This window comes from Geospiza fortis, unplaced genomic scaffold (assembly GCF_000277835.1).
Source record: "Geospiza fortis unplaced genomic scaffold, GeoFor_1.0 scaffold167, whole genome shotgun sequence".
NCBI classification, from domain to species: domain Eukaryota; kingdom Metazoa; phylum Chordata; class Aves; order Passeriformes; family Thraupidae; genus Geospiza; species Geospiza fortis.
The window spans coordinates 1,878,538-1,899,451 of NW_005054355.1; the positions used below are offsets into that span (position 1 = coordinate 1,878,538).

Sequence of the window (20,914 nt, forward strand, 5' to 3'; positions counted from 1 at the left end):
TGAGCCTAAAAATCTAAGCTGAAGATTTTTGGTTTAGCCTCTAGGCCACCAGAAGAAGTCAAGTCCTTAATTTGTCCAATATTTACTTCCAAAATGCAATATTTTTTTTAATTTAAAAAGAGACCAAACAACCAAACCATCAATTTTTAATAGAAAATTTCATGCAATTCTGTCTTCCATATCCAGCAAATTTTTATTTTTCTCATGCCCCATTTTTCCTGAGAAACACCAGCTACTATTACTTACTTGGGTCTTCCTTTTGTTTTTGCATAAGCTTAGAAATAAGATAGTGAAAGAAAATAATAAAAAAACTTCACATGAAAGTGTGCCATTGGAAGTTTCTATTATGATTTTCAGAGGACAAGAGAGCTTGAGACAGACACTAGGTTCTGGTTTTAGGACATGTTTGGGGAACAAAAGCGTGGTCTTCTACAAAGTAAAAAAGGGTGGTCTTGTACAAAGGCTTTGTACAACTTTTAAAATTAAGTCCAAACTTAATGCAAGTGGCAAATTATTTCATCAAATGCATTCATGAACTCTGATAGATTTGTATGAGTCAATAGAAAACTCATTTAACTGATTACCTGCAAGTCTGTACACAGGTAATTTTTATATTTTAACTGGCTTTGAAAAAATATTAAGTTCCTTACCTAGCAGCATTTTAGATCATTCTTTTCTCTATTTACTTTATTCTTTCTATGTCCTCTTCATATGAGCACCCCAAGTGAATATAACCTACTTTGCACCTATGTTATGAAACCTAGTGTGAATTTCATTCATATTGTTACAGTCAGCCCAGACCATAATTTCTATTCAGTGGCATACTATTTTAATATATGTGGTGAGAAAAACCAAGCTGCAAAAGCAAAGTTTGGGTTTGCTTAGTTTTCAAAGCTTTACTGTGTAGTTCCCTGCAGTACAGAGATGGTCTGGAAAAGATACAAATGTGACAGTACAACCCATGCTCAGTGAAAGAGTACCTGAATGGGGCTTCAGTCTACATTATTTAGGGAGGACAGAAGAAAACAAATAACTTGTTTCACTTTTTCATTTTTCTGGCTGTCATTCAAAAATGCGCAATCCATGAATCTCATAAAACAATTTTCCAACTCATGAAAGCTTCCTTATATACCCACGATAATTAGGAAAGTAATTGATAACATTGTTCAGGTTGTAACAACAAATTTTAACAAAAACAGTACTCCAAAATTCAATCTTGATACACGAAAAATAGTAACACTTTAATTTTTCAGCATTTATCAAATGCTATTCCTATTATTGATGAAACTGAAATAAAAATCTAAATAATATCTTAGCAGTTCATTGTAATGTGCATTGGGTTTCAACTTGAAATTGACATTCAATTTGACCTTTACACTTGACTGAATGGGACAACTACTTCTGTTAGCAAGAACATGTTCTGTGTGAGTTTTTCCCATGCAGAAACCCCCTTGACATCTTTCTCATCTGAAACAGAATTATTTTTTTTAGCTTTCAAGTAAGTACTGCAACAGAGACAATAAGGATGTTTTTAAATGCAACAAATTAAGGAAAATATACTATGATTACCTAAACTTACTTTCATTCTTACACTGGTTTTTTCCCTATGCAAAAAAGCCTAACATTTCAGTGTCCCTATCTCTTATTTTATAGTCTTATAACCTGCAAGCTCTATAAGTCTCCAAATACAATTTGAAGTCAAGAAAAACAGCCAAAACAATATTGTTACCAAAGTAAGGGGAGAACAGAGGAATGCTGTAATTTAATCTCTCTTGTTCTATATTTTAAAGACAAAACCAGTCCTATCTCCTACATTTTGAAGCTTCAGTTTCACCTTTGGAAAATAAGGTTCAAAGCAACTTTTAGATAGAAAGAACATATAGCTTATTTACAAAGACCTTCTTAGCGAGTTAGTAGAGTTTTTTTGTTTCCTTCCTTTTTTTAATAAACGTCTTCTTCATAAAATATGCTTTTCGTCTGAATGCTCTCAAGGAAAGCACGATCCCAGGGCTATGTGCTTGGTTTTTATTTTAATATTAAACAGTGCAAGACAGCTTGGTAACGAAGTAGTGGGATTTCTGGGAGGAGCATGGAAGAATAAAAGCAAAATTATGATGAAATGGATGAAGCCTTGCTAATTAAAATGCCTTTATAAACACAACCAAAAAAAAAGAGTGACAGCTGTAAGTATGCAGGCCAATAGCCAGTTTTTATCTAGCAATCTCAAATTACCTGCTTACACAAGCATATTAATTTCAATGAAGGCACTTTTTTTTTTTATGGAAACATAATTGTTGATGTATGCCAATACATCATTCAGCTTACACCGAAATCTTTTGTGTAAGCAAATTGCATAAAGAAAAGACAAATTGTATTTTATATATATGACTGTCTTTTCTACTTCTTGCTATCACAGAATACTTCCCCTTGTGAAACCAATGTATCTTGTTCTGTTATTAGAGTAGGAAGTTTATGTATGTTATTTGCAAGTACTTTTATCTTCACCAAAACAGATCTAATACTGAGTGGTATATAAATACAATTCTAATAAACAAAAGCAGACCCGCCTGAAAGGCATCATCTATCAATTGCAGGCTTAGTATGACATCCACTGTGAGAATCTAGAGATAAACAACCAAATTACATCACAAATTGAGACAGTTTTAAAAAGTAACAAAGCAGAAAAACAAAGGACTTCAAAACAAAAAAAAAAAATGCTCCAAAAGAAAATTTTTGGCTGAGGAAAAAGTTGTCAATTAAAAACACTTCCTTTGCAAGATGAGAGACATCAAAACCTACATTCAATTAATGACAAATATTTGCACTTTTTTTAATGTCAGTTTGGGAAACAAAACAAAGAGAAAGAACACAATTTTCTTGTGTAAAAAGACTCTGCCCACACTACTTTGATTACATAGAAAATAAGTTGTTTAAACAGCTTTTAACAAAAAGATCAAGAAATAGTAACTCCTTTCAGCAATGAATAGCTTCAAGAAAAGTCACTCTGACTGATAACAAGCATCTCCTTAAACAGCAAAGCTAATGGAGTGTGGTTTCTCATGAAACTCTGTCTCATACAAACTACTTGCTGTCCACTGCAATGAGTATTCTGGGTGAAACATTTTCCACAGCTAAGACACACACAACAACTTCCTCCTATGCCCTTTCTTGCATGCCAAAGAACAGGTTAGTTCATGCTAAAACCTTTTCATCTGAGGCCAGTACAATTTTCCTTCATCTGTCCACCTATTTTTAATAAAATTCTGGGGACTGTTTGTTTTTGCAACCTCTACTCTGTAAACCACATATTCCACCACAACAGGCTAACAGACACTGAGTTCACAGTGAAGAAATCTGAGGAAGAGACAGGATGAACAAACCCATACACACTCTGAAAAGAGTACAGCACAGAAGAAACAATCTAAGACATCTTGGACTACATGGAAGATAATTTCCTGACAGAATTGGTGAGTGAGCCAAGAGGCCAGGTTCCCGACTGCTACTTATGAACAGAGAAGGATGATTTGCTGCTCGGAGGCCATCTAGGGCACAGGCAACTATGAAATGATAGTTTTCGGTTCTCAGAGCAGTAAGGAATGGAGTTAGCAGACTTGCCACCTCAGACTTATAGCAGACAGACTTCTGCTTGTTTAGGAGACTATGATAGGGTCCCTTGGGAGGCAGTCCAGAACGGCTAAGGGTTTCAGGAAGGCTGGACATTCTTCAAGAAGAAAATCCTAAAGCCAGAGGAGCAGATCATCCCTATGTGGCAAAAGAAGAGTCTGTGGGAAGGAAAACCAGCCTGACTGAACAGAAAGTTTTGCTGGAACTCCATAAAAAAAGAAAAGACACTTGGGAGACAACTCGTTGCAATGCTTCAGGCTTGAGGCAGAGTGGCTGGAAAGCTGCCTGACAGAAAAGGACCTGGGCTACTGATTGTCAGCAGCTGAACATGAGCCAGTTGTGCCCAGGTGGCCAAGAAGACCAATGGCATCCTGGCCTGTGGCAGCAAAAGTGTGGCCAGTAGTACCAAGGCAGTGATTGTCACCCTGAACTTGGCACTGGTGAGGCCACACCTTGAATCATGTCTCCAGCTCTGGATCCCTACAGAAAAAATATTAAGGTGATGGAGCATGTCAAGAGAAGGGCATGAGAGCCAGTGAAGGGAGCACGAGTCTCACGAGGAAGTGCTGAGGATTGTTAAGCCTGGAGAAAATGAGGCTTAAGGGAGACCTTATCACTCTCTACAATGAACTGAAAGGAGGTTGGGGTCAATCTCTTTTACAAAGTAACAAATGCTTCAAGTTGTACCACGGGAGGTTTACACTGGATATCAGGAAAAATTTCTTCTCTGAAGGGTTGTCAAGCACTGGACAGGCTGTCCAGGGAAGTGCCTGAGTCACTTGAGTGGTGTAGATGTGGCACTTAGCAACATGGTGTAGTGGTGAATTTGGCAGTGCTTATTTGACAGTTGTACTTCATAAGCCTAAAGATCGTTTCCAACCTAAATGATTCTATGACACATTTTTTGTGCTGGCATAAGACCACTTTTACAATGATGATTGGCAGACTCTCCTTAGAAAACAAAAACCTTCAATATTAATTCTCAGGTAAGTTTCCCATCACCAAGTTACCAAGCTTTTCTCTCTGTTACATATTTCAACTAGTTTCAAGATTCTTTGAATCTTTCCTTCCTTACTAGAAAGTGGGATGTACTCAAGAGAAAAAACAGAAAGTTTTTCTACTTTTCCTAGTTCATGTTCTGGCAGTTTAAGCTTTTCCCACAGCACAGAAAAACTGGGTTTAGATTTCCAAATACAAAAGGATAATCCTGCTCCCTCACAATGTGAACAGCAGGTCTGTGAAGATAGCTATTGTATAAAAAGAGGCACTGCTGTCATCCCACTTGGTCTTGCTATGTTGTCTGTCATGGATGAATTTTCTGAGGAGATTCAACCTGCTATAATACAGCATACTCTATAAATGCCTACTTGGTCAACACCTTCAGCAGACTTAAAAGGAACAATTCATTTTGGTTAACTCAACTAACTCCCGCTCAAACATAGCCTTTAGAAAGTTGCAGTACATCTGTGCATATTCAAAAGAAAAATTTCTTCCCCCTGGGAAATCTGTGTTTGTCAATAGACAGCACCTTACTGTGTCTTTTGACAACCACATTTTATTAAGAATGGAATAAACCATAACATACAACAAGGTCCAAAACTTAACAGCTGATATGCCCTGGATCTATATTTTAATTCTATTGAATTCTAGTAACAATCTTCTAACACAGCTCTTTCATTATAAATTACTGGGGTATTAAAAATGAAAACCCTCACAGTATAAATATGTTTTCCATATAGCTTCAAACTATAGGGTGATAATATTAATTATCACCCTACTTAAAGTTACATCTATCACATACACCTGGCAGCTGACAGACAAGAATAAAAACAGTAGCTTGCCACGGTACAGGGACCTAGTTCAAAGAAGGAACTCAGTTTGCCAGCAGATTTCAGGTGTACTAGATGGCAGCAGAAATCTATGTAGGCCTCTTAAGAGCTACAGCTCACTACTCTTCAGCACCACTCTGCAGTTCTGTTGTGGCTCAGAGCAGCTTGAAATAAACACTCTCAGAAAATATTCCAGTAACCCATGAAACATATGGTTCAAGTGTGTATATCTGGCTTCTCTACCTAAATGATATATCCAAAATTCCTTCACTCATTCTTCACTTTCTTTCTGGTGCCTTTTACAAAAGGCACAATCAGTTACTATTTGGATGATAAGAAGTAAAAAAGACTGAAACACTGTCATTGCTCAACAGGACTGGTGTAAGCACAGGCTGATCGGGAAAAAGTTGTGATTACCTCAAATATATTCAACAAAAATAGTTGTCAGAAAGGCTGATAGGAATAGGGGAAAAAAATCATCATTGAATGTACCCCAAAATGTTGTAAGTTGGAAAGTCAATGTAACAAGATTAAATCTGTGACATTTTGAAGGACATACACCTGAAGACATACACCTGAATCATTATTTTAGGATTAGGGAAAAAATATTTCAAACCTCAGTCTTTGAATAGCAGTAAAATATTCTGAATGAAACTTATAATGAAACAGTTAGCTAGCATTTTAAGGTAAGAGCACAGAAGTTTGAAACATCTATAATTAACTGGAGACAAAGAAATGAGACAACTTCAAAAAGTTGAATACAGAGAATATGTGGAGAATTTGAGCTGAATTTCTTGAGCTTGAGAGTATGTTTCCAATATTGTCCTACAGAATTACTTAGGAAAGGAGAGAGTGGGAGAACAAAGAGCAAAAACTGACAACAAAGATAAACAACATAAACTTCTGTCTTTTTACTTACTGGGACTTATTTCCAAGGCATATTATTTCATGACAACACCACTACCAGTAAATACATCTTTAAAATCATCTGCATTATTATCTTTATCCTCCACAAAAAAGAAACCAGATATCAATCATAACTGTTTTCCTTATGTAAAATGCAGCTCTGACCACAGAAAGTGTTGATTGAAATCACATCTCAACAATAACCAAAATAATACAGCAATCGAAATCGTACAATAATTGTCCAGATTAGTCATAGGATGGGACAGTTTTATATACAAAGTTCATACCACTACTGCCATTATGGTTGATTTTACCGTTTTTTTTTATGTGACCTTCAATGGTATCCACTAGAACTGAATATAGTGCTTTCAAAATAGGTTCCACTGATTAGAAAGAAAACAGGAGCAAAGAAACAGTATAAAGTTCCAAAGAACTCCCAGAAATGAAGGTAAAAAATCACAGGGATGCACTTTTTTCGCAGCTACTGCCCTCAGAGCAGCAAATATCTTAATTCAAGTAGCAACGATTTATACATAAAATAAAAACATAAGGTTTCGTAACAACTCCTTGAAAATTATTTCTTACATAACTTTCATTCACCTTGAGTATGTGAAAAGCAGGTCAACTGGCCTTCGAAATAAAAAAGAAGTTTTTGACTCAAAAAATCTTGGCAAGGTAACAGATTTATCCAGAGCTACACTTCCAATTCTTAAACTCTTTACAACCAATATACAGCAGCTTGAAAACAGAATTTGAATCCTAAAGTACCAAATGTTACGTGAAAGTGGATCTTAATTCACATAATTGGTTTTGTACACTGACAGCTAATCCTTCTTCCTTGCTTGGTCCTTTGTAAAATTATTCAGCCTTCAGATCAAGACATTAAATGTCATTTACAGAATCACTCAATGTTGACTTCGTTAATGAAGACTTTGCTTAAAAACATAGTATAGAGGTGACTGCCTCTGAAGATAAGAAATACACTTTTTAATTAATTTTGGTTAATAATACAAGCAATAAGGTGTAACACATGCTATAATACTTAAAAGAAATATAAGAATAAGCACCATAAACAATTCAAAATCTAACACTAAGTACATATGTTATTTAGTTATCTGTGGTAGCAAAAGCAAAACATTCATACCTGCACCTGGAATGATCGCCAACTTTGTTTCAACTAAGCCCATTTTAGCAGAAGATGCTAAAAAATAGAATGTAAAGAAGTTCTTATTCTAATGTAGAAGGAAAAAAAACTATGGAAAATACATAATGATGATCTAGAAGTTTGCTAACATATTAAGTTTTCTTCAAAAAGAAAAATAAATCACTTTTTAAAGAATTTGTTTATTAAAAAAAACTTCAAATAGATTCAACTGATCTGCTTTTAGTGAAAGATCCAACTACTTCCATCAAGGCAAATTCAGTACTTTAGTCATTTTCATATAGCAAGTAAGCAATAACAGTGAGTAACAGAGACTTGCATTCAAATGGAAAGTACTAAAAGAAAATAGATGTTATTGCTTAACATCTTAGAATGGGGTAGAATTCTGTATCTGATTAGTTGAATTCTTTAGGTGACAGAATATTCTCTAAAGTCAAACAACATTGTAAATCCTAACTTACTGGCTCAGAATGAAGTATCTATTTACTTTCCATCAATAGGTTTTACAGTTCTGACAGTTCATTAGCTCAAGGTTCCTCTTTTCAAGAGTGGTTGTCACTTTTATAATTTAATTTCTTATGTAATAATACACTTACTAGCAACTTTTGTTTTTTCCCTGCACCCTGTTTAGATAAAATCAAGTCTCCATCCAGAGCACTTCAAATGCACAAGAATAAAAAAAAAAAAAAGAAGAAAATAATTGCATGACCCTTTTGGCAAGACTGATAAAATTAGGGTCAGAAGAATCACATAAATGTTTAAAAAAACCAATCCAGCTAACAGAGTTAAGTTGTTATAAATGAAACATTAGCAAGTACTTAGACAGGTTTCTGCTAAAGACCTTTTAAATAATGGGTTATAAACAATGTCAAATATCAAGTAAGTTTTATAAGACTGCTGCCAACAGACAGATTAGTCAAGCCAGCTATAACACTAATAACCCTACATTCCATAGCAGTATTCAGACCTACCTGCCACCCGTATATCGCAGGCTAACGCAAGTTCTAGGCCACCACCTAAGGCAGTTCCATCTATTGCAGCAATAGTAGGTACAGGCAGATTAGCTGAAAAAGAAAGTACCAATTAACCTCATAAAGAACATCTCTGGAAAGTGATGTCATTAGTTTTGCTCATTCTAAAGCGATACATTTCAAAGCTAGAAACTGTGTCTTGACATTCTCAGACCACCACTGGCAATAATGGCCACCACCATTGCCCCTTTTCTCCTGTAAAGTAGCAGCTAACAGCTTAATAGAGGTGGGAAACTCTTCAGTTTGACAAACAAATGCATATACTGCCAGCACACATGACAGGTAGCAGGGCTCCAGAGGCCTGTGCGACCATGGCATGGTCTGTATGTAATTTATCACCAGTGTTCTGACATAAGAAAGTAATTTAAACAATCAGCCTAAAGTACTGCTTTTCACCTTTTGCAAATTCAAGTTCTCTTCATCCCTATTCACCACAATCTCAAAGTTTGATGGAAAATGCATTTTAATTTTAGAAATACATTTATATATTACAGCTTTAATTATATGTAATGTAAGAGTTAACACAAGCTACCCATTTTAAAATATACTCAAATAGTAGTCCAGTAGTACATTGTTGCTACTAAAGTTTCAAAGACAGCCAAAAGCAATTCATTAGCCAGACACTTGGGTGTACGACTTGTTGAAATGTTAAATCAGGTCTTGACAACAGCTTTTTTTGCAGATGTTAAAAAATATTTTCTTTGTTTTAATGTTTCAGCTAATTTAATTCAATGACCAGTTCATTCCGTTTCATTAGCCAGAAATAGAAGAGGAAAAAACTATTCTACCAAGATATAAACGAAAATGATGCATGAAAGACTTTAAAAGACTTATTTCCTTTTAAAATCTTGAAGGGTAATATGAAAAAATAGTAATTTAAAGTTAATTAAAAATATGAAGGGTAAAATCTAGAAGGATATTAAAAATTATTACTTCAATGTATTAATTAGAACTTTGCCTAGTGAACTAGCTAGTTCTAAATTTAGAAATTGTGCTACCTAGCTTACCTTTCTCCTGTCTGACAAATAAACTTCAGATAACTTCATTCAACAAAAGAATCAATTAAATATTGGTATACATCAGCATGACAATTATTATACAAGCCAGTAGTCTCTCATTGGGTAACAAACAAAACACATAATTAAACAAAGGTTATTTTAGCTGCAAATTGACCTGCTTTTATGATTAACAGCTAATGAAAATCCAATTGTCTTTAAAAAAAGAACAAAAAATTAGCAATGCTTTTCAAGATTCTAACAGATGCTTTAAAACAAAACCCCTGGGTTACTGGTTTAGATCATTATTAATAGTGATTATCTGAATCAATTTCAGTGCCAAAAGAGGCTACTGACTACTGTTTGCAAGAGCTCTTTCAGCGACTTAAAAGAGCTCAAGGTATCCATTATACCTGCCATCTGCCACAGAAGGCATAGGAGACAGAGGAATAGTAGAAAAATCTGCCCTTTCTCTATTTACCTCATCTTAGTTATATGGAAAGGCAACTCTCATTTCCAACAGGGCACGGCTCCTGACAGAAACTTATAACCCTGTCAACACAACCAATTTGCCAAACAGTCTTGCAATTTTGCTAGCTGACACAGCTAGCCTTTCTCTTAAAGAAATATGCCTTTGCCTTGGGTAAATAAAAAATAGTTTGCCTGAACATGATGGCAGGGTCATTGTTAACTGCAGTTTCCAGCAGTTACTGCCTATATGAATGTTCCATTTATCAGAGACTAGCAAACACTATCTTGAGCACTGTTTGCATGGCTTTTGCAGTACTCCAAGGCAGAATACTTTCCTAAGATAAGCAACTTCTGGAATTAGCTATGGTGCAATTCAAGTAGACTATTACACACGGCAATGGAAGTTACAAAATGAGCATTATAAAACAGCTTGGTTTCAAGAATTACAGTCAGCTCCTATCATGAAATAATAAAAAAATCATAATTCAAGGGGATGAAAAGCAGTTTGACAATGTTAGAATCATCACTTCCCAAGGATATTAATTTGAAAGGATCACCTGATATAAGAGTTGACAATGAATGAAAGGCAAAAGACAAATCCCCTGTAACAGCCTTGTGTGTATCTATTAAACAAATTTAAGAAATTAATCCTTTTAACAGGTCCTTGTGAAGCATCAGAAAAAATGGCATAGAAAAAAGTTAGTAATCACTTGGGATTGTACACTGAGTTTCAACTTTTTAACAAGGGTGAAGTTTCCTGCAGTATTAGTATTTTGTAGCATAAGAAACACATGATCACATTTATCTGCATGACTTTCATGTACAGCTGCCAAAACTGTACATAACTAAAGCAGAGATGATGTTTGACAAATAATGCCCTGTAGGCTTAATTGAGTTGTATGCACTCAAACTTTAGGAACAATAAATTACACATATAGACAGGTCAATCTCCACATGATTCTACATGATAAGGCTCATTTGCTATGAGTGATAAAAAAATATTTAAAGCTTTGCCAAGAGGCCTAGTGGTTTTATGCTTTAACATTCCACATTTTTGTCACAGTTCAAATAACAAGATATAAATTTAAGACAATTGTTGTACTACTACTCATTAATCCTAAATTCTAGATGTGATTCAGGTTTACCAGGGTGCCATCATTAGCTGCATAGTGAAAGAAAAAAGGAGTTTAAGATATATATAAAAGAAACAGATTAGCTAAACTAAATGACAGAGTACAACACAGAGACAAGAGCAGACCACGTATATATAAAGATTAATGTTGTTAGAAGTAAATAAAAAGACTAAGTAATGAGCAGCATTCAACTTTAGTTAAGAGAATTTCACTGAGTTACCACAGCACATCAAAGTCTGGACTATGAGCTACTAAATAATAAGGTAGTTCACGCAATTAATTCAAAAAGGATTACTTCACGTTTCTATTCTAATGTAAAACATGCTGCTTATTCTGTAAATACAGGTCTATTCTGCACACAAAACACGTCCCAAGCATATGCCAAAAGTCACATCCTAATGTAATATCAATGCTTAATTATATTACAGAAAAGTAAAGTTCTAAGTACAGTAAAGAAATAGAAGGGTCCAACTCAGTTTATGTTATGCCAGCAACAGAGCCAGACATAAGACAAAAACACATCCCTATATTTGAGATCACAAGAGCAGAGACTTCTAGCTGAAGAGAAGACAAATGTGAACAAGCAAATCAAAATAAATTTCATGCATAAGTTGTTTAAAGAATAATCTCTTAGCACAGAAGATGACAAAGCCTGTAAAAAAGGATGTCTACTGGTCATTCAAGACATGACACAGGTAGAGTGACCATCAGGTAAACTGAAGAACTTCAGTAAGAGAAAATAAACTTAGTAACATTAGTACCTCAACTAAACTCATAAACAGCTCAAACAAAATAGAAAATATGGCATACAGCAATATAAAGAAATGAACGTGCTTCCTATTCTGCAGTAACTGTGAACTTTCCGCTCAACTTCAGAAACACATCCCTGATAAACATACATGTCACATGTAGTTTTAGATTAGGTAGACTGGCAGCACCTTGTAGTCTTGGGATACTCCCAGCTTTCCTGTGACTCTCCATTACTGAAAAGTGTAGAATAGAGCAAGTAAACTCACCCTTGGTTTTGCCATGAGTACAGAATGTCACAGGGGGAGCACTTTGCAATTAAGCATATAAAAATATATGTAATGTGTTGGAAGTAATTTCAAAGAATCACAGTTGTTCTGAGACAGGTAATTGTTAGTTCACCTTCAATTGACTTTCCACATGATGTCTACTGCCGCTGACTAACAAGGGATTTCCTTCCTGCTTAGAGACCATGATATGACAAACAACAGGCCAGCATATGAATACAGGCACCAGGTCTGGAGGATTTGACCACTAAATAGTTTCTCAGATGTGTGCCATAACACCCACACAGCTGAGTCATACTACTGCAGATATTGACATTCCCCAAACAGAAAGCAGAAAATGCCTGGATTCTACTGACCTGAATCATAAATGACTGTTTAGTCTTTGCACTAATTTATCAAGGAAGTTCTTATAAAATTACAGATATGTAAGATAATAGCTGAGAGGAAACAGGATTACATGTGACACTTTCATAGTAACTGTCATGTAGCCTTTTTTTATTCCTACACAACATCAGTTTCTCATTACTGACAAAAAAATAAATGGTCTGATCAACAAGAAAAACCTACGTTCCAAGTTAGTAAGGATGAAGGAAGTATGAAGAATGCATACACACAGTAAAACCAAAATGGCAACAATTCACATATGAAAGTAGCCTTGTTTTTATGAAACATTATATACAGTAGATTTCATATAATAGGTAAGAAATCACATTCTTTAGCTGGTGTCCCATTACTCAAAGGAAGACAGGTTGCTAATGCTGATTCCTTACTGTGAGTTCCTGAAACAGGTAGAGGAAGAATAATATGGTTATTCAGAATTACAGACTTTGTGATTTGTGTTCCTGGTCAACTTACATGAACTTGTCCCAGCTGATTAACTTAAAATATTTAACACGCAGGAAAAATAATTACAAATTCAGAATATATCAAATTCAAAAAGACTAACCTCCTAGGAGTGTTCTCCTTGCTTCTAAACAAATTTATTTATGTAAGATTTTCTGTAAGCAACTGTACCACATACTCATATAGATGGAAAAAAATCCCATTCCTGAGCTAGAAACAAGATTTTGAGATTTAGACTATTCATGTGCCAATGAAGTGAATGAGAATCACCCAACTGTAGCCTGGCAGCTGTTGCAAGTAACCTGAAGAATACCTGCAGTACTCCCTTCCTTTAGCTAAGATGTAGGAGTCATCATTAAAGAAATAAACTCTAATTGATATAGAATTCTGCTTCTTTAAAAGTAAAAGGTCTGCACTGTTACTGAAGTACCACTTACAGTAACAGAATCAGAAAATTCCATGAAAGTCCACTCAAGCCCGAACAATGCAAAAATTCTATTATAATTAGATACAATTAGATATAATGAGATATAGATATAGATATAGATATAGATATAGATATAGATATAGATATAGATATAGATATAGATATAGATATAGATATAGATATAATTAACTTCTTATACCTTAGTTAACTTAGATATAATTAATTTCTATTTTTAAAGTACTTTTTACAGATTAGGGCAAATATTTTCAACTCAACTAATTATAGCAGTTAGAATTTGGTATCTACAAACATTCAAATGAAGCCTTAGTTTAAAGCTTGCCTTTTTATGCATTTGATACAAAATATTAATGAAACAAAAGACAGTCACCTTAACTTCCCTTGCTATTATTCCTGTGTTGTCCTGTACCTGGACAATGTTCAAAAGAGGTCCTTATTGCGCCTTTCTCATCTTAATTCAGTGACCTCTGGCAACCAACCTTCCGAAAGAACAGCTATTCAGATATAAACCAGAAGCTTGTCACTACGTCTAGTACCTACTGAACCAGATTCAAAACCCTGACTTGTCTTTAATTATGAGCAGAAGAACTCTTGTTACCCAGAATGAAACTGAAAGTAGTGAGCATACTCTACTTGCCTCAAAAACTGTGAGTCTCCATCTAAGACAACTAGCTACAAAATTCAATTTTAAATAACAACACAACTGAACTGCCACAGAACAAAGAAAGAGATTGTCCAAGCTATTTATTCCACATGTGCATTTCTGATTATTTGACAAATAAGGTTGATTAGTGAACAGCTTACTAGGACAAACAACTTCAGGGGGCATTTCCAGCAAGTAATTTTTCCTTTTGAATAATGGATTTCATAAATCATAAAGCCAAGAGGATGAACTGTACAAAAGGATCTTGCATACTGTCAGTATTACATGGAATACTAGAGGAAAGTATACTATAAATTGAGGGAGATTAACAGTTCCAAAATTTGTTATTTGACTCAAGCAAATTAAGAAAGTGTGGCAAACATCTGCCTACGTATGTCTGCAGCATGTGGGAAACCCTCAAATCACAGAATAGCCAAGGCTGAAAGAGAGTTCTGGAGCTCACCTTATCCAGCCTGTCTGCTCAACCAGCACCACCTTGAACAGGTTGTTCAAGCTCATGTCCAGGTGATTTTGGAAGATCTCTAAAGAGAGAGACTTCAGAACCTCCTGGGTAACCTGTATCAGAGCTCAGTCCCTTCAGAGTGAATAACTTCCTGATCCTAGAGAGAATCTTTTCTGTTCTGGTTTGTGCCCATTGCCTCTGGTTGTGTCAATAGACACCACCAGAGATAGCCCAGCTCCATCTTCTAACACCCTCATATATTGCTGAGATCACCTCATGAGCCATCTCTTCTCTGGTCCTAGCTTGCTCAACCTTTTCTCACTGAAGAGAAAAGGCCCCTTCAGGGCCTTTCACTGGACTTTCCAGTAGCTCTGCCTTTTACTTAGGAGCTTAGAACTGGCCATAGTACTCCAGCAGTGGCCTCACCTGTGCTGATGAGAGCAAAAGGATCACCTCCCTCAACTCTTGGTAACACTGATCCTAATACATCCCAGGACACCACCATCCTTCCTGGCCACAATGTCACCGTGCTATCGCATATTCAACTTGCTGTCCCACCCAGACCTGCAGGGCTTTTTGTGCTGCTGCTTTTCCTATCATTACCCCCATAATATACCTGGTGCATGAGATTGTCTGCATTTTCCTTTGTAGAAGGAATGCTGTTAGTCTATTTCTCCACCTTGCTGAGTACCCTATGAATGGTCGCACAACCCACTCCTTATGATTTTACATCAACAGCAAACTTGCTGAATCTACATTCTATCCCATCATCCAGACCATACAAGATGTTGAACAGGACTGAATCTGGTGCTGCCCCTGGGATACAGACTGGCTAGGGGCCTCCAAGCAGACTTCATGCTGCAGATGCACAGTCTGGACCCATTCATTTAGCCAATTTTCAATCAATTTCATCCAGTCCATACTCACCAGTTACTTAACAAAAATTTTACAAGAGGTACTGTCAAAAGCCTTACTGAAGTCAAGGTAGACAATACCATGTTTCTCAATCTAACAAACAATGACAAACAATGTTTCTCATCTAACAAACTCTCGTTTCATCATAGGTTGTCAGACTGGTTAAGCAACATTTCCCTCCTGTGACTCCACCTTATGACTTCACCTTATGACTTTCTTGTCCCTTGTGTGCCCAGTAGTAGTTTAGTTTCCACGTTTAGTTGTTCCAGAACCCTCCAAGGACAAATTTTAATCTACAGATAAGAAAGCTCCCTCCCCATTTCTCAGTACATTTATTTAAATGTAGTAACAATGGAGACTTCAAATTAATAAAAAGAATGGTCACATGCTCCCAAAATGTTTATATACCACTAAGTGCATATGTGTAGATAGATTCTATGATTGAAGGTCACCCATTAGGAAAGTAAGAAAGAGGGAAAAAGATTCATATCTTAAGAGTGAGAATGTCAAATAAAGAATTACAAATTTTAGTCTTGCTATTACAAAGCAATGCACTTATTTACATACCATTTATCTTTAGTGTATATTTCAACTAAAAATAGCTTAATCTCCTATAATACTGCAAGTCTATGGGCTGATTCCTACACTAACATTGAAAGGTTTGAGATCTGTTACTTTACAGAGTTTCTTTATGAACCCAAAATCTCCAAGTTGTGTGGTTACAAGTCATAAAGGAATTTTTAAAAGGTCACAGACATAAATAGGAATTTTGAGTCAGCAGTAATGATTATTGGAAACTACATCCTAGCTTGCATAATAACTGGGAATGGATTTTTACTTTGTTTTTAAATAATTAAGTTTATACCTAAATATTCTTATTTTGTAACCCAGAATAAATTTCTCTTCCATCTCTTCACTACCCAAATTCATGATGTCTCTTGGTAATGTGGCTCTTGATTATAAAAAAAAAGATCTTTTAACTTAAAAAAAATAAAGGGGGGGGGGCATAAAGGGCATAAGCTATGCCCCTTGACTGGCAATTAGAGGTGGTCCATGTGCAGTTCTGATAACTGGAATATTCTTTATACTAGGAACATTAGGATGACAAAATTACATTTAATATACTAAATAATTTATGTCACAGGAAGTCAGAAAAAAACCTACAACACAGCACAGTATCTTGATTTCATTTTGGGGACCTTTTCCTGAAGAACAATATTGTGATGGCATATAACCTTTGCAATGAGTTTTGTTTCAGGCAGTTACCTAGCTTTGCAAAATCTGTAATCTAGTCAGTGACTACAACAGTTTCCTTTCATTTTTAGTTGCAAGCACTACTGTCAAAAAAAGATTCTTCTATGAGGAAAAAAGCTAACAGAAACAAAAAGCTTCAACAAGTACTTTCATCCATTCTCTAACACTAAGAAATCTAACCAGCGTAGGCAGCAACATTTGAAAGTGGCTGAGAGAGACTGTCAGGGTAAAGAAGATTGGTCAAACCATTCTTGCACAGGGCAAGTAATCAAATGTTACAAATCTTTACCTCTCATAAGTGCAAAAATAATGATAAAGTGATTATTCAATTTATTTCTATATCTCTGTATGTTTCAAAAATATAATCATCTGCAAAAACGACCGCACTTTAAAGTCTGAATACAGAATTTTGTGCCATACATTCGCTTGTCACAACTGTGAAAGGCTTTTAGGTGCCCTCTAATTCCTGCGCTTTTGATAAGAAGCTTAATAAACTACAATTGTTGATAGACTTGAACATTACTGTCTTTGCTTTAATACCTTCAAAGTTCAGGCAGACAATCAACAACAGTAAAGAGCTGCACAAGAAAACCCCATATTTTTTAGTATTTGTAAAGAAATTTTGCTTTTTAATGAAAATGGTTACTGCACATTACAGCTGATTATTAAGCAAAATATATTAATAAAGTTTTTCTTCCATTTATTTTGACAGAGGCTAAAGCACCTCATTCAATCCTATTAATTTCCTAGTTTCCTCCATTAATCATTCACTCTCATATATGACATAGAAACACTGGTTTTTTGAATTGAAAAAAGTTTCAACTTTAATAGAGGAATATTATATTCTTTATTTTAAAATTTTCTATTTGGTACTTTATTACGGACAAGTAAGAGAGATAGTGTGTTCTACATTCTTGATAAAAGAAACTGGGAAACTAATGGGAATGAAAGAGGGGATTAAATTAAACCCCTGAGCTGTTTTCTGTATCCAACTCTTCTATGATTTTTTGGTACTGTAGAAAATCATTTGGGTATTTCAATCATCTCTCAGTCTGATAAACAGATTCTTCAGTTTCTTCATATTTACCAACATTTCTTCTTGTAGTCTCATTCTGCCCTCAATAAGACAATAATGAAGTAAAACCTAGACAACAGAATTCACTTACTGTAAAAAAGAGTGAAAGCTTTGGATAAAAGAAAAATGAAAATTATTTCTTTTATTTTTACTCTTACTAAGTACATTTAAGAACTTATTACTCACACAAAAACAGCACAGCATATAATCAAGCAGTGGATTTATGAAACACAGAGAAGATAAATGAATTCAGTTACATTTATACATTCTACTTCTATGCAAGTTTTTTTTTCTTTCTTAAAGAGCACACAAAATAAAATTCCAAACTATTGTCTATATAATATACACACACAACTATAGTCTCTAATATAATCTCTGGCTGTTAGGAGAATCAAATTAGATATGGTTTTATTTTTTTTTATTGTCTATTTGTCGGACTTACAGTATGAAGAAAACACATACTCTATTATTGCTACTATTCTTGTTTGACAGAATACATTCCCTAGTCTAGTGCTAAAATATTTTATTTCTAAATTAGCATAATTTACCAAGTAATAGTTCAAGCCAGTTCATTTACAGAACACTGCAGAAGAAACACTTCCTCATATTTCACAGTAAGCTTTTTCTTTTTAACAAGCTACCTTAGTAATATCATCAAGTCAGAGCCTACCCAGGCGAAAGGTGTATTCACTACAAGACTTGACAATTCTGAAGTCAAAGCCTTGTGCTTGGCCCTATCAGTGAGCTCAGGATTTCTTCAATAGAAGAGCAATATTATGCTTTCAGTACCATGCCAGGAGCTGCTACCCTTTGAATATCAATTCGTTCAAGGAACAGAGCCGCAGACCAAGACAGGCAAAGCAAAGCGCTAACAAACTTTTCTTTCTCATTCAGCGACTGAAACATGCAATTTCAATCCTGAATGGGGTGAGGAAAGGATAGTGTTACCAACACATCAAACATGCAAAGTGTGGCTCCCGGGAGACGGAATGGAAGCCCTGGACAGCAAGTGATACTCAAGGCCTGTTTTAACACAGTGAAAACTGTCTATGCCAATCTCAATAAACCACCTGAGTGAGTAGCATCCTACTTTTGGTATAGTTACCTTTGTGGAAGAAAACTTAAAGAGCCATGTCCAGTCCACATTCTCTTGTCCTCCAGAACATTAGGAATTACTAGCAGAAGAAAAACTAAACTACTGCTGAGGTTATGTTGATTTTTGTCATGGCTGTACAGCAGCACCAGGATCAGACAACACTTAGTCAAAGGCTATCTTAATTCAATAACAAGAGAAGAAATAAACCTACCATTGGAAAACAAGCAAGAGCCTAGGAACACACTCAGAATGCTGGTACTCAAGGACTGTAATTAGTTATGCTGTACACTTAATCAAACAGGCAACATCATAGCACAGCAAGCAAAATACTGCGCTAAAATCTGTATTTCACAGTGTCAGCAACACAGAAAGAGCATGATGCCTGAGGCCAGCTGTTCAGCATGGCTCTGAATGGTAGCACAACCCATCTGTAATTTGTCCTTTTTCAAATTTGATAGCTATCTGAAATCTCATTCAGCTTCCCTGTAAACACAACTCGTAGCCTGTATCTTTCTTCCCTAAGAGAGAAATCCACAGTTCTAATCACAGGATTTCCAAACTAGAGTACTACATTTTTGATGGCCAGATCTACTTCCAGCAAACACAGATGGATTTGGTGAATTTGGTAAATTTTGAGTATTCACTCTTAAACCAGGATTTAAAATGCTAACCAAACCTCCACAGAAGCCTCACAGATTCAAACAGTAAAACAAGACATAGCGTCATCAACGATAATTCTTGATTATTTTTAAGCCTTCACAATGGGAAGGTGGGGTAACAGCAGACCAGCAATCAAGCGGAATTTTTTATAATCCTGATACCACTCTTGGGATCTCTGAAATAAGTTTTTGACAGCCTGCATCCAAAACCAAACTGTAGCATATAACGTGGCATCAAAAAAATGCATGTTTGCACAATGTTCAATAGTCAAACTAGGAACTGTTTTGAAAAGAGGATGCTTGTCCAAAGGATTAACAAGTGCTTTCTTTTAGATAAATTAAAATTTGGCAATGACTGAAAGGCAGGAGGACAGAAGAAATGCTAAAGAAGGGGAAAAAAATCTGTAAATATAGAACTGTATCTGCTCTGAATAAAATAAAAAGCACATAATAAAAAACACAAATGCAAGCAATTGACCACAAGGTGCTTTCATTCCAGATCATCTCATTCAAAGTGGAGTATGTTGAAACTAACCATATCTGATAGAACTATGCAGTAACAAGGTTACTAAATATCACCATTTATTAAAGTTGTATCACAGTTTATGCATAAAAACTAATAAAATGTTTTCAACAAAGACCGGTAAGATTTGTTATAATGCAACAAACCAACAGAAAACCAGTAACCCTAGTATTTTATTAAAAAATTCATTCTTAACTTAGTTCAGATCTATCAGGCCACAAGTAAGGTGTTTTGTCTCCAAATGTGAAAAAAAAAACCAACCCTAACCACATGTTAATTCCAAGAAGCAACCAAGAAAGTCAGTTTCCAATTTTTATTCCCTGTTTATGGGATTTGGGAACTTACATTCTTTGGAAAAGCTTTGCTAGTCAATGATGTTTCTCACTCTGAGACTGGAGCTAGATGTCAATTTGAGTAATTGCATGTACTTGGTGAATTAAAATTCTTTCTACAGCTTCAGTTTTTATTTTTATTAAATATGGTGTTTTTATTGAGGAGTGTGTTTATTGCATTCAGCTCCATACATAGCCTCAGTCTGTTTTGCAACTGAAATCCCTAAAGATAACATATACACACTATCACAGTTCTGACCCCAAAGCCAGTATAAAGAACAACATGGATTTAACAAGAGGCATACCATAAAACACATATTGAAGATCTGACCCACAATGATGCGGTTTTTGTCCTCCCTAAAGCCTCAAAAACAATGCTTCTGGAAATCACTGTCATTTGATTTCATTTACCCAGGCCTGTCTTCTTGTGCATAGTTACAAGAGATCTATTAAGGCTTTTCTGTCCCAATTTCTTTAGGCT

General features: G+C 35.4%; 1 protein-coding gene across 2 annotated transcripts in view; it reads right to left on the reverse strand.

Annotated features, from left to right (window-relative positions):
• AUH (AU RNA binding methylglutaconyl-CoA hydratase) overlaps positions 1-20,914 on the reverse strand; it is a 103,412-nt gene that overhangs the window by 45,544 nt on the left and 36,954 nt on the right. For both annotated transcript variants that reach the window (XM_031059055.1, XM_031059056.1), the window contains 2 exons: positions 8,493-8,585; positions 7,504-7,560 (listed from right to left, as the gene is read on the reverse strand). In XM_031059055.1, the coding sequence (XP_030914915.1) occupies positions 7,504-7,560; positions 8,493-8,585 (150 nt within the window). The remainder of the gene's footprint in view (positions 1-7,503; positions 7,561-8,492; positions 8,586-20,914) is intronic.